Source organism: Pipistrellus hanaki, assembly GCF_964339955.1.
Source record: "Pipistrellus hanaki genome assembly, chromosome: 8".
In the NCBI taxonomy this organism is placed as follows: Eukaryota; Metazoa; Chordata; class Mammalia; order Chiroptera; family Vespertilionidae; genus Pipistrellus; species Pipistrellus hanaki.
The window spans coordinates 73,717,020-73,731,444 of NC_140510.1; the positions used below are offsets into that span (position 1 = coordinate 73,717,020).

Below are 14,425 nucleotides of genomic sequence, written 5' to 3' on the forward strand. Positions count from 1 at the left end.
AGTTTTGAATAAAAGGAAACTGAAATGGTCAGTGACACTCCTCTTTCCTATCTAAATGCAGAGCCAAGCGGAGGAGAAAGGAAAACTCAAGGCTGGGTGAGTTGCATTATACCTTCCTCTTCTGGAACTGCTAGCCGGCCCATAAATGGTTTTAGATTAAGGCATAATAAATAAGATATAAAAAACATCATGTATTTTGTATTGTTGCATCTGAAAAAAATAGAAAACAGAGCCTTGGTCTAATGAGTAAGGACTAATAGCCACAGGGGGGAAAAGCACAGAAGAAATTTTTCTAGGAAGTGGAGGAAAGGGAAAAGGAAGAGGTCCTGGACACAGCTCTTCATTAAATCCCCTTTCCAAGCGACAGCAAAAGCATACATTAGAAAACACAAGGCGGAGAAGATGAAGTTTAATAACTAGAGAAAAGCAACTGCTGGTGTGGGAGGAAATGCACTTACAAAATTCACCACTGAAGGGAGTGTAAATGATCCCAAATAATAAAAGCCTAATATGCTACGTGTCCAGTCATCTGTTCAACCAATCGAAGTGCTAATGATATGCTAAGGCCGCTCAACTGCTCACTATGATGTGCACTGACCCCCAGAGGGCAGACACTTCAACTGGTGGGTTAACTTGCTGCTGGGGTCCAGCCAATTGGGCCTGAGCGAGATGGGCCAGAGCCCTCCCGTGATTCCTTCCCAGCTGGCCAACCTCCCACGTATCTCCCTGGCCCCAAATGTGCACCCGTGGGGTTCCTCAGCCTGGCCTGTGCCTTCTTGCAACCTGGGACCCCTCAGGGCATGACACGGTGCTGGTTTTGGCCCGATCCCGCAGGCCAGGCTGAGGGACCCCACGGGTGCATACATTTGTGCACTAAACCTTTAGTACTAAAATAATGGCTCTTTATAAGGACCCACAAAAGAAAACTTTCTGACATTTCGCTACTAGAAACAGTTGTGCTTCACCTGAGAAACTGATTTGTTTTAAGGGTACTGAAAATCACATAATCAATCTTCTTTCTGCTCAGAGATAAACTTGCATCTCAACAATAACATATAATACATGTGTTAATTTTACTTCTGCTTTCATGTTCATTTCTATTTTATGGTGCTCTATGTAGTTTTATATATTGCCTTAATTTCATAAACTGCCTTAATTTAATAGGGTGTCATATAAATAAAAGGTTCAAGCATACATTAATAAAATAATGTAATAAAAATGCAATGAAAGATCATTTTAAGGTATGAAATTTAAGTAAGATATAAAATTAACTCAGAGAAATCCAGTCAAAAGCCAAATAAAGCTGTATTTTTATACTGTACAAAAGAAAATTTACATTCTTAATGTAACTAGATACAACTAGGGAAAAATTACACATCTCTTAAGAAACACAATATTTAACATCTTACATATTTTTCTGCATTGCAGACTAATAATGAATTTTATACATCTTTATTTACAATACCTTAAAATATTTTTTTCATCTCTGGCAGATATATTTACAGGTCAACAGTGTCTACATTTCACATTTCAACAATCAACAATATTAACCGGTTCAGTAAGACAGGTAAGTTAATGGCTTACATGCACCAATAAATATGATCTTAAATGTGCAGGTTTTTTTCTTCAGCTCTGAAAAAAAATGAAGGTTTTTGCTAGTCCTAGGTTAAAAGAATGTCAGTCAATAGAGATCATATTTTCTTCATTCATGTCTATCCTATTTAAATTTTCACCAGCACTATTTATTCTCTGGATACTTGGGAAGTTTATACCAAGCCATAGGTTGATGCTGGGTTAAAAAAAGAAAGGGGGGGGTAGGGAGGAGAGCAGATATAAATGTACATTCCATAATCTTTTAAGAAGCACACATGTTAAAGTGGATATTTTCTTTTTACTGTCCATTTTGACAGAGATCAGTCTACATAATGCTCAAGTAGGAAAAACCAGAAACTGTAGCTCAGGAGAGTCAATTATGGGGAAAATCATCTTTGCCATAAATACCTCTTCACTTAACCACTTAAATTGACTGTAAAGCCAGCCTAATTTTTAGAAGAATAAAAAAGATTCATTGGAAAGCAGTTGATGTACTTATTAAAAATATTTTAAAACACATGGAACATTGAGCATTACCTCTCAATTCAGTTTGTATGATAAAACACAAACCTATATTAATAATTGTTAGAAAGCCAATTTTCTTTCCCAGATAGCTGGGAAAGAGTAATACATTCATTACTTTTAACTACCACCTGGTATTAAAAATTATAATACATAGAACCTGTTTGGAACATCAGTTAATATAAAATTCCACTTCATATTTTCCACAAAAAGATCACTAATGGTTTAAGTAAATCTTTTAGTTCTTATTGATCTATACATTAAAAAAAAAAAAGAGTATTTTAGCTTTTCATAACCCAATCATGTTTTTCTGCAGAGAAAATATACCCAGTGAATCATGAACATAAATTATGTAAACATACCAATTTAGCCCATATCATACTTACTAAAAATAATTCCCATTGCCCATTTGAAAAGTGCATTTCCATAATTTTCCCCTCAATTTTATTTTTTAAGTCATAATATCATACAATATACTAGTTTTAAGAACTTGCCCCCTTTTTAATTCAATACTGATGAACATTAGGAAGTATAAAATAAAAAAAATGTTAAAAGATATTGCTGTAACTATATAACACAGGTAATACTAAAATGTATGTCTTACATTAATAATTTGCGTTAAGGAGACATGAAAATGCGCCACAGGATTATTTGGACTTAACCTGTAACTGGTACTTCTGCTGCAAGTGTAAATGTTGACATTTTACTAACAATAAGAAAACCTCAAATAGAATCTTGTAGCTACTACTATATATCTATGTTTCAGATAAAAGAATAATTTAATATCTATTTCTCCCAGGGCTAGAAAGCAGTCCTTCACGTTAAAGTAGCCTCATTCCTTAACAGTTAGGTACTTCAACAATTATATTTGGCTGATATATTTTCTTTGGTAAATTTTGTAACCAATGAAGACATAAAAAATTTAATCTCATATAATTAACACTAAGCTGTGGATACTTAAATACAACAAACCAGATTGATATCAATTATGAAGATGGGAATGGACTACCCAATTAAATTTATTTTGCTTTTAAAATAATGTTTAAATAATTAACTTACTTCCAGATACACAATTATTTTTAGAAGATTTATTTATACTTCAAGCCACAATTCTAATTATTTGGGTAAAATCTGTATTAAACGTAATACCAGACATCTGAATGTGCCTTAATTTGTAAACATTTTCTCAAAATTCAAAAGGAAAACATAGAATTTACATTTCTGTACTGTGCTGCCAGGTTATTTCACATCATTCCTAGCTTTCTGCGAACATCTGTGTCCTGAACCGTCTGCTCTTAGGTATATAAATTTGTCATGTGACCAATGGCTAAGACTACACAAATTCTGGAGATTGAAGTTAGCAAAATTGTGTTGTTTTATGATCAGATTTCGAAGAAATGTGCCTACAAGGCAGGGTAAGTTTTGGTGATGATCACTCCTCTAATTCTCATGGCTTAGGATAACCACACAAATTTCTGGCACCGTCAAAAAGCTAGTGTAGTTTTAAGTACACGCTGGATGATTCAGGAACAGGATTTTCTAAGAATGTTCAGTGCCAATATGATATACCCATGAGGTATATAACACAGGTAACACTAAAATGTATGTCTCACATTAATAAACATAAACACCTTGGCAAAGGGAAAGTGGATCGACCTAGGAACTCATGGTTTTACTTGCCCTGTTTACATCCCATCTTCTTATAATCTGGCAAATATGCTAATATTTAGAGTTTCCGTTATTAATCTAGTTTTTTAAACAACTTATTTCTAAAAAGCACTTTAGAAAAATTAAAGTATTACAAATAAGGGTTGCAACCAACTTGGTGGTTTAAAACATGACAATAATCATTCAACTTGAAAGATAAAAAGTACCATGTTCAGACTATTTAACATAGCCATAGTATAGAAAAGCTGCTCTAAAATTCTTATAGGTTTTCCAACTACTGGCATGACCTATTCAACATTTTTAAACTGAAAAATAAATACCTATGTGAAATATTGATTTAAGAAAACATAAAACAAAATTTACCTTGCAATCCAAAATCAGAAATGGAGAGATCTCCTTGCCAGTGTTTGTACAAATAGTGTGCTATCCCCTAAAGACACATACTAATTTTAATTTACAAATGAACATGCAGAGAATTAAATGAGACAACTGATTGTCAACAACTAAAGTACTCAAAAATGGACCAATAACACACCTCACAAAGTGAGGTAGGAAAAATACCCAACTTCATTAAAATATTCACAAATATAGTGCAAACTAACCAGTCTGAAAGAAGTTATTTTCAGTATTCCAGTGTCTAATAAATAATTATAATTCATTTAAAGTTACTAAGTGGAATGTTGGAATATAGGTTGAAAATATTTTGCTTATATAGCTTAGACTGTCACATTTAAAACACTGTACACTGGATATATTTTTAATAACATGATGGGCACCATTCCATTATGAATACAAACCTTTTTTAGTCACATAAGGGAATGTTGCTTTTATCTGTCTGCTCTAAGCACAAGGAAGGTTCAATCTCTGTTGTCATTAGAAATTAACGGAATTGAATTTAATCTCTACTTTGCAATCCTCCATTGTGCAAAACAATTAACCTGCTACCCAGGTGACTGTGAAAGCTGACTGATTCAAAAATTACTTTAAAATAGCTAGAAACACTGATCGAAGCCATTTCATTGGGTTTATTTTTGCATTTAAATAAATCCCCAGCAATATAATCAACTATAAAATGGCAGCATATACTGTTATGTGGCAGAAAATAGTAAGGCATAAATTAGAATAAGAAAAATGTATCTATCTTTACACCTGTGGCATAGACACCTACATTTCCAACACTTCCCCATCTATATTTATTACTCTGTACTTTTCTGGATTTAATATTTTTCTTAATGTGCTGTATTCACCAACTAGTAGTCCAAAACTGGACAGGAACTACAGAAATGGAGAGTGTTACATAGCAGTTTACCATGGTTCATATAAGTAAAGGGTGGCAGTAGGGCATTTGATGGGAGACAGTTTTTTTTATTCTGGCTCTGCTTCTTGGTTATGTGACCTTAATTATGTCACAACCTTTTGGGGCCGCAGTTTCTTGAGAATGGATGGGGAAGGGGAGTGTTGCTGGGGAAGGGGAGACCAGCAAGATTATCTCTAGGGTCTCTGCTAGTATAAAATTCTGTAATAAATAGGCACAGAAGAGTACTAGGAGTAGGGGGTCAGGATTTCAAATTACAACCAACCCCCCAGCCAGCTTCTAAAATGTATATTTAAAAATCTTACTTCTGCAGAAACCGGTTTGGCTCAGTGGTAGAGCGTCAGTCTGCGGACTGAAAGGTCCCAGGTTCGATTCCGGTCAAGGGCATGTACATTGGTTGCGGGCACATCCCTGGTAGGGGGTGTGCAAGAGGCAGCTGGTTGATGTTTCTCTCTCATCAACGTTTCTAGCTCTCTATCTCTCTCCCTTCCTCTCTGTAAAAAATCAATAAAATATATATTTTTTTAAAATCTTACTTCTGAGTTAGCTTTTCACTTTACATTTTAGTTTGCTTTCTAGTTAACATGATTTCAATTACTGTCATAGAGAAGAGTTCCCCAGTCCTTCAGAGTTTTCTTTTTTTTAATTAAATTATTATCTTTGTATATATACCATTCCCCCCCCCCCCCGCCCCGCTTCAGAGTTTTCTTAATCTAGCCTGGTATAGATGACATCAAATTGTTTTATTATAGAAAACAAGTATTTCCTCCCTAACTAGCTGTTCCACAGATAAAAGGACTTTTCCTTTTAAATGAACATTAGGAAGCATAAAATAAAAGGATGTTAAAGGATATTGCTGGCATATATTTTATCAACTATTGTATGTCCGAGACATATTTTTAATTCAATCCAATAAATAATGTAGATGAATATGAAAAACCTCTTACAAAATTTGACTTATGGTTTGTTAAACTAACTCATTCCATTTGCACAGAACATAAGTCCTGAATGCAAAGTTTGAACTAAATGAAATGTTTTTTTCATTAGGGCCAAATCACATCACTTAAAGAAACTTAAATGTTATGGTTTATGCAACATTAAAGGGTTAGGTATACATACAAAATATATACATAGACATACACATAAATGAAATCCTCTAAGTTCAAAGTTTTCAAAACCAACTTTTCAGGTATAAGATTTTTAATAAACCAAAGGGAGATCTTATATTTATTAGAGGTTTTGCTGTAATTTGATATTATTTGGTATTTTTTGTGTGCTTTAAGTAAAATCATACTAGAGTTAGGTGCCAATAAATATACAATTTGCTGCATTAAATACAGCCTCCTAAGTCAAGTGGTATTTCTGCCATAAAAGTAACTGACCTCCAGCGATGGCTAAGATCTCTTGCCCTGGTTAAGTATAATGCTCTTTTCCTTTTATACCTAAACTTTGCTTTCCTTACTATGTTACAAATCTTTACACTTCATTTATTTTGGCTAGTTTTTAATTCATTTATCTGACATCTCTTAGTTAAATTAGAAGGGATACCTAAAATATTGTCTTTGTGATATATACATATACACACCTTATATACACACATACGTACACACACACACACACACACACACACACACACACTAATCAATATATCTCTATCAACTTTTAGCTTTATCCTGGACTTTGGCAATTTCGTAGATACTAGTTCAGATTCTAGTTTTCCATTTTAATATGTGATGAAAAATGTTACAGACCACCAAATTCAAATAAGCATCTAATTGTCTTTATATAGATTACAACAGAAAATCCATTTAAGAACAAACAAAACAAACAAACAAAAAACCTCTTATAATTAAAAAAAAAAAAAAGAGGGGAAGAATTATAGGTATGAAAAGAATAAGAGGCATTTTTCCAGTTATTTTATTTATCAAAATCTATTATAATTTTAATTGGTAGAGGTAAATTTTAAACTTCGTTAATTATGAGAATACTTGCTTTCTATAAATTCAGTATATTTTTTCTTTCACAAAAATAAAATTAAAATGTCTAAATATACAAAGCACTAATAGTTCTGATGTATTTTGTGGAAAGATAACACATAGCAGTTCAAGTCACAATATACTGATTTTCAAAAACCAACATATTCTCTTCTATTTAATTAAGCATTAGAGCCTGAGACCCAGAAGAGGTCATAATGAAATTTTAACCAACCAAATCAGATTTTTTAAACCAATAATGAGTTTTTGTAGCATATTTACCAAATGCTACTTTACATACATTCAACAGTTAGCTTACTGGCATGATTTCAAAATTTCATAAAAATGAGAAACTTTTGCAGCTATATGATTAGAAGGTACACAAATTGCATTACGTCAAACACAAAGGCAGTGTGGTCCTTGTAGGAGAAATCAAGTCAGTACCCCCTCGTAGAAATGTTCTATAAAAATGTGTCACATTGAAGTGTCAGTGTTTTCAGCCAATTATCTGTCCCTGATGTATTTCCTTGGAGTATATGATATATCAGGACTTCAGGTTTCTAAATCCAAAATATCTGACTGAATTTAGGTACATCTAGAAAGCAGCTGAAAGGGTTTCTCCAAGAGTCGGACATCACAGGAAGTACTTGAGAAATCCCTCTCTTTACCTGAAGACGTACTTGCTTTACTTCAGTCATCAGCTCACAAAGAAGAAAACCAATCGAAGCTTCCCCTCACACACAAAACCCCATAAAAGCTAAACAAAGACCACCCCTCCCTCCACAAAACCCCAGCACCAAAGTGTCAGTCATTCCTGGGAAAAAGAACATGCCCCTTGGATTCTCTGATTTGTTAGTTGTTCAAACCTGAAGGACAGAAATATCCTTATGTCCTTGTGGGGAGGAGGGAAGACATGTTAATAATGACTATTGAGCCATTGAGAAAGTGCATTATCAATTATTACACAATCAACTGCCCTCTAATGGAAGTGGTCACACTTGATTCAAATGCCTCGATAACTAAACATTCGTATTCTCGAGATAAAGGAGATGGGAGAAAAAGAGACATTCATTTTAATAAAAAAGTGCAGAGTCTACACTTTTCCCCGTACTTCTCAAGAAAATGATTGCACAGACTCAGAGAAGTCCAAAGTCATAGCAGAATCTCTGAGGCACTCCTGGTTAAGAGAGAAAAAAAAATATGACCCAGTATTCATAGTTTATAGATTATGAGAACAAACCCGTTTTTTGTGTGTGTGTGTTTAAAAGAAAGCCAAAGAGTCATTCATTTCATAGGGATCATATACACCATTTCCTCTAGCATATCCTCAGTCTCACAGTGTTGAAATGGGACCGATCAGCCTACGACGGATTGCACATCACCCAAGGAGAAAGGAGGGCATGGAAAATGCAAACATTTTATACTGCTTCACAAACACATCCACAAGGAATAGGTGAAGAGAAGATATAGGAAGGAGGAGAAAGAAAACATTATTGCTGTTTCCATACAAAATACAGTATGAACATACCTAAACTAAATCAACTCTGATTACGATGACCAATATTTTCACAACGTGGGATGAAGTTGCTTCTTGCAAAATGAAATGTTCAGTTTAAAAGGTAAGCAGAAAGATGGAGAGAGGATGTCAAATCTACACCTGGGATATTAGCTGCATATTGAAACTTGGGGATCGAGACTGCTTGGTTAAGGGGGCGCCAGGGCTGAGCAGCTCTTTACCTTCTCCAGCTTGACCTAGCCGGTCTTCCTGCAGACTGATAGTCGAGTATCGATTAGCATTGCTAGTTGCTAAATTAGTAACTCCCTCAGTGCCAACCCCAAAGCTGGTACTTGCTTGACTGCCGTTTACACAGTCAAATGATTTACTTGAGGAAGCGCTGGCTGTCCGGATCAGACTCACGCTGTTGGCTTTTGGCACCACCTGGCCAGCAGGCAGACTCAGGTGTTTCTTCATCGGTGTCAGCTCGATCGAATCTGCACTAAGATCAGGAGGTTGCTGTACATACTGCCTGCGAACTACTGAATCTCGGGGGCTTTCACCGGATTTGATGGGAGAAGCAGTTTCTTTTTCCTTGACTGAACGCCCAGTTGCTACTTTCCTTAAGCTTCCCCTCTGAGAGGAGGAGGATGGTTTGGTCCCAACTGGCTGATTGCTGAGGGAAGCCCCTGATGAAAATCCTTCATCTGCATCATTTAGGTTTACCGACTCCTCTTCTCCATTTACCCCCTCAGCGCCTAAAAAACAAATTAGAAAGACTCAGCAATAGCCAAATTAAATAAGAAGTAGCTATGAATAACAACTCGACTGACTTTATCTCTTGGGTAATGTTTGATACAGATTGGCAATGGTTTTGTTATCAACACTTCCCCTAAATAATTTAAGGGAAGAAACCTTAATCTACACAGAATTCTAATGTTATTCAGTTTATTTAGCTTTAATAGTCCAACTTTTGTAAAATTATCCACAAATTAACTGAGTATACTATCAGAATTTAGGATTATAAAACAATTTTAGGTAAAATACAACATTTCGTTATCATAAGTCTTTATTATACATCCTTATCAATTTGAGGTGATCATATCTATTTAAATAAATAAAATTTTTCTTATCTTCCTTAACCCACCATAAATAGACCCCTTTCTAATTCTAGTCAACCAGAATAATGCCAAAAATATTTATCTGTAAAAAGCCAAACCCTTTTTAGCTACAATAAAAATGTATATTTCTTCAACAGTTCACTGCTTCTAAATTGCTTAACCTTTATGATGGAAGTAGTAAATTTTCTAATTCTAAAAAAAACTTTACATTGCTCCAATTGTATTCCTTTCGTATTTTGTCTTATGGACACATTTAATCACTGGTTTCCATATTATCTTGATCAATTAATGTGAAGAAAATACTTGATTATCAGAGGGCAAGCTAAGGAACCAGCAGGAAAATTTTAAAAGGATTTTTATTTCCTATATTATGTATTTCTGTACAATTTTAAATTTTTAGTTTGAGACATATATGTTCGTAATCACAAAATACTATAATGCCCGATTATGTTTCATGCAGAAACTGCAGTTAACAAAAGAATCCTTTTCTTTGGATTTTGTAAGAAGGGAAGAAACATGTAAATTTAGCTTGGGGTTTCCAGAAAGCCCACTGTCTTACTAAAAGTATGAAAAACATTCTCTTAGAAAATAATACACTTGCTTCTTTAAAAATTGATAATGGCTTGCTACATCATTAAGTATGTTTACCAGATTTTGAGAACTTTAACCTGAATCTACATGCAGATAGCAACATTATCGTTAAGGTAAAATGTTAGGAAGGAAATCTAGACCAATATTACTTTGTGATAGGGTTACCTAAGTAAACTATATATGAAGCATTTAAACACAATCTTTATTTCACATAATACCTGAAAAAATATTTTCTTAGTTATATTTTCTCATAGGGATTAGTTATTTCCTTCCTTCAAAAGAAGAATGAAATAAGCTATCCTTAAAGCATAAAGCACCTTGTTATTTTTATCCAGCAGTTTAATAATCTTTAATCATCATGCAAAGCCATATGAAAATGCAGCTGACACCACTTCTCTCAACCCCTTGTTCAAAAGAATAGGATATAATGTACCTCAAATAAAAAACTTTAAATTATATGCCCATGATATCATCTTAGCAATTTCCTTCAGTTAGTATAAACAACTCCAAAATGCCCAAGAAGGATTACTGGTTTAGAATTGATATCAGTAATATAAAACCAGGAATGAACAGAAATGCATTATTGGATATATATATATATATATATATATATATATATATATACACACACATATACACATATATATATAAAACTAGGAAAGGAGATTGAGAGACTTAGTTCTAGCTTCTGAATCTTGTCACATGCAGATCTGGTGTCCAAGCAATATGGCCATAAAAGAGATGAAGATAACGTAAAAGCCACCATGCAAGAGAACCTACTGATGTTTTATATACTAAAAATACTGTTTCAGTATAGTGGAATATTGACTATGCTTTAATCACAGGCATCCTCAATTTAGTAATAATTTTAAATCCAGCTTTAAAAATCACAAAACACAAAACATTACCTGACAATCAGAATAAAGGTAAGTAATGGGCTCACAGTCTCAATTTCAACATACAATAAATACAGTTTTAATTGTAAAACTATTTAAAACCACATACCAAAAAGAAGTTGTTTTTTTGTTTTTGTTTTTTAAAAGTCAATTACCAATGTTTATCCAAAAGCTCCAGCAGACTTCAGGATTACCAGAATTTTACATAGGTTCTGGTAATTTCCTTCCTTCAGTTTTAAAAAAATCTGGAACAAAAGGTAACTGTGTGGTGCTCTCCCTCTCCTGGGCTCACCTGCATCTTTCCATTCCCTCCTCTTTGTCCCCAGTCCCATTACCTTTACCCTTCTCTCTCCTAAGCTCCTAGGGCCTTTTCTTTCACCTTTGTAGCTTATTTCCTGAGCCCATTTCTTCTACTGCTCATTTCTTCCACCTCTGTGATTCTCTAAATAACCTTTCATATTATATATGTACACATGTAACTACTTGTACATATATAATATAATGTAACTATGCCTTAGAACATAATTTCCTTTCTAATATTCTCCCTGGGTGATAACAATACTATTGATGATCCAAAGAAGAAACAAGCAAAAAAGAATTTTTTAACCAAAAAGGATTTTTAACAAACTTTTCCATTATGTCTGCCTTTCCTTATAAATTTAGCTTCTACTAATACTGATTTAAAACTATAATTTAATCTAGATTAAAAGACAAAATAACTTTTGAGAAATTTCAAACACACTGAAATTTCAGACTCAATGAGAATGGCTATACTCCAGCCTCACAAACGGAAATTTTCTACTAGTGATACTACTATTTTTGGTTCCTTTTTCAAAGTGTCTGATCAATTAGAAAAAATATTTCAACCTTATCCCACACTTTCTAGAATATTATCAAGTGTTAACATAGTCCAACTACATTTAGCACAAATACCCCAACCCTCTAACAATGGTAGGAGATGCACACCAAGTGGCTCCTTTAGTCATCTAGAATGTTAAGAAACACCTGACACCTATATAATGTTAGTAACCAATGTCATCCCAATAAACTCAATTAAAAAAGGAAAACAAAAAGGAATGTTAAGAAATAGGATGTTGTCCCATTTAAATCAACTTTGGATTTAGCATCTATTCACCTATTTATTATTATGCCTTTATACAAGGATAAAAGACTCAGAAAAAAGGAAAAGGGAAGGTTGCATTTCTCACAGGATCTCTGTAAAGCAGCACCAATTCTTTGGGTCCCTAAATCATGCACATGCAACACCGGTCAAGAAAGTAAGGTTAATCTGGGCAAATGGACAGAGGGTAGATTTAAATTCTTACTGAGCATGCTCAAATTTTTAATGCACCAAAGAGCAAGAGACTTCCTTAAGGTGGAAATAACTGCTTCATGTATGTTTGGTCTTTAAAATAAGTAAAAATATGTAACCTATTTTAAAACTACTTGCTACTTTCATAAATTACTTTCATAAATTAAATCAATGTAAAGGCTCCACAGTAGCAATTCATTAAATAATTAAAAAATGATTAGGCTAACAGTTCCCTCATTCACAAAGCCAACTCCTATGGCATCACAGGAAAGCAGCAAATAAACACTTTCCTCTCAGGGGAAAGTGTTCTTTCCCAGGTGGTGGCGGTGGTGGTGGTGGTGATGGTGGTGGTGGTGATGGTGGGGGGCAATGGGATTTTTGGAAGATGGGGGATGATTCTCATTTTGAGATACCTACATTGTAGAAACAACATCTACAGGATACCTGACCTCTAAAAAATACATTTTAACTCTATTTTATCGGTACATAAGATAATCATCATTTACAACAAATGATAAAATGTAGCGTGCACCAGGGAAGGACATTAATAGAGGAAAGATGTCAGTAGTTCACTGGTTAGACCCAGGCAACTTGACCTGAAGATTATAAAAAGCCAATCAATACCAGTTTACTCTATTAAAGATCTAAGAAATTCGTATTAATTGGCTACCCTGGGATTAGAGATAAAATTGCCGGCTCCACTTTAGTCCAATTTCTTAAAGATAATATATTAATGTTTTAAAATTCTCCACACATATTCTTTAAAAAATAAATTATTATATGAATTAAGTAAACTCACATTGACTAATAAGGTTCATGTCCATTGTGTGCATTTTCCCTCTCCTAATGTTAGAATAAACATGCTCAGTAATGAAAAATTCCAAGCATTTGCAGACCTTTGAAAATAGGCCTCTGCCTTGTTAGTAGCCATGCCAAGCTGTTCTCGGATTACACAGGGATGCAGATTCCAGGCCAGCACAAACGGTAACTAAAGATTGTACGTGACCTAAAACTAGGCATAGAGGGGTTTTGCTTTGCAAGGAGGAGCTAATCTACTCTAGGGTAGTGGAAACACGTACTAGAATGGAAAAATGTTCTGCTCGGGGTTAGAGAGCCAGGATCCTTCTCCAGAAACTGCCTCACTGACTTCTGTCTCCTCATCTCTGTCCTACCCTCTGTTGTGGCAGCTGCTGAGTTGGGCTCCGGTGAGCCGTGCTCAGGGGTCCTGCGCACCAGCACCGCCCCCTCTTGCACACGTTTGATCCCTACGTCAGTGGAGCCGTGTTGGATCGGGGAGCCAGGAATACTCGAGTCAGCCTCGTTTGAGAAGTCAAAGCCATCTGGGATTCAACATATAACATTTTAGTGCTTTTTGTGCTCCTCTATTCTTTCTGAGCATTTTGACCCAGGCAGATAAGAGAATGTATAAATGGATATGATATAAACACAAACACTATTTATATAGTTACATGTGTGTGCACAGCATACACACACATAAGGCAGCAGATGAACAATGTGAGGTTTGCAAATGAATAGGATAGAAAAATAGGAATCATTAAAATGGCAGTTTATTTTTCTTAGCCAAGACATCTTGACTATTCAAGTATCATATGACTATAAAATACTGCTGTATTCAGCACTTATTAAAAAGGAAAAGCAGATAAAAATCTAAAAAACAATAATCATTCCTTTTATGGATAGCTTGCATTACACCATTAGTTTGGCCAGTTATAATTTCCTCCCACAATGCTCATACATGCACCTTTCCCCCCCAATTTGGTAAGAAGCTTAAAGAAACTATTTCCTATTGTTATTACTAGTCCAAAAAAAGATAAAAATTAACTTGATCATATTTTCTTTTTCAACATTCATAAGGAATTCTAAATAACATCTATTTTATTAAAATAAATACATTTAAGTATGTTAACCATTTTAGTAC

The 14,425-nt window shown here is 34.4% G+C and overlaps 1 protein-coding gene across 10 annotated transcripts in view; it reads right to left on the reverse strand.

The window, feature by feature from the left end:
• Nucleotides 1–1,286: 1,286 nt before the first annotated feature.
• HYCC2 (hyccin PI4KA lipid kinase complex subunit 2) overlaps nucleotides 1,287–14,425 on the reverse strand; it is a 41,976-nt gene continuing 28,837 nt past the window's right edge. For 4 of the 10 annotated variants that reach the window (XM_084893198.1, XM_084893201.1, XM_084893196.1 and 1 more), the window contains 2 exons: nucleotides 13,566–13,826; nucleotides 1,287–9,324 (listed from right to left, as the gene is read on the reverse strand). In XM_084893198.1, the coding sequence (XP_084749324.1) occupies nucleotides 8,723–9,324; nucleotides 13,566–13,826 (863 nt within the window). In that variant the 3' untranslated portion in view covers nucleotides 1,287–8,722. The remainder of the gene's footprint in view (nucleotides 9,325–13,565; nucleotides 13,827–14,425) is intronic. The other 6 variants (XM_084893203.1, XM_084893197.1, XM_084893202.1 and 3 more) reach the window with 2 other exon arrangements.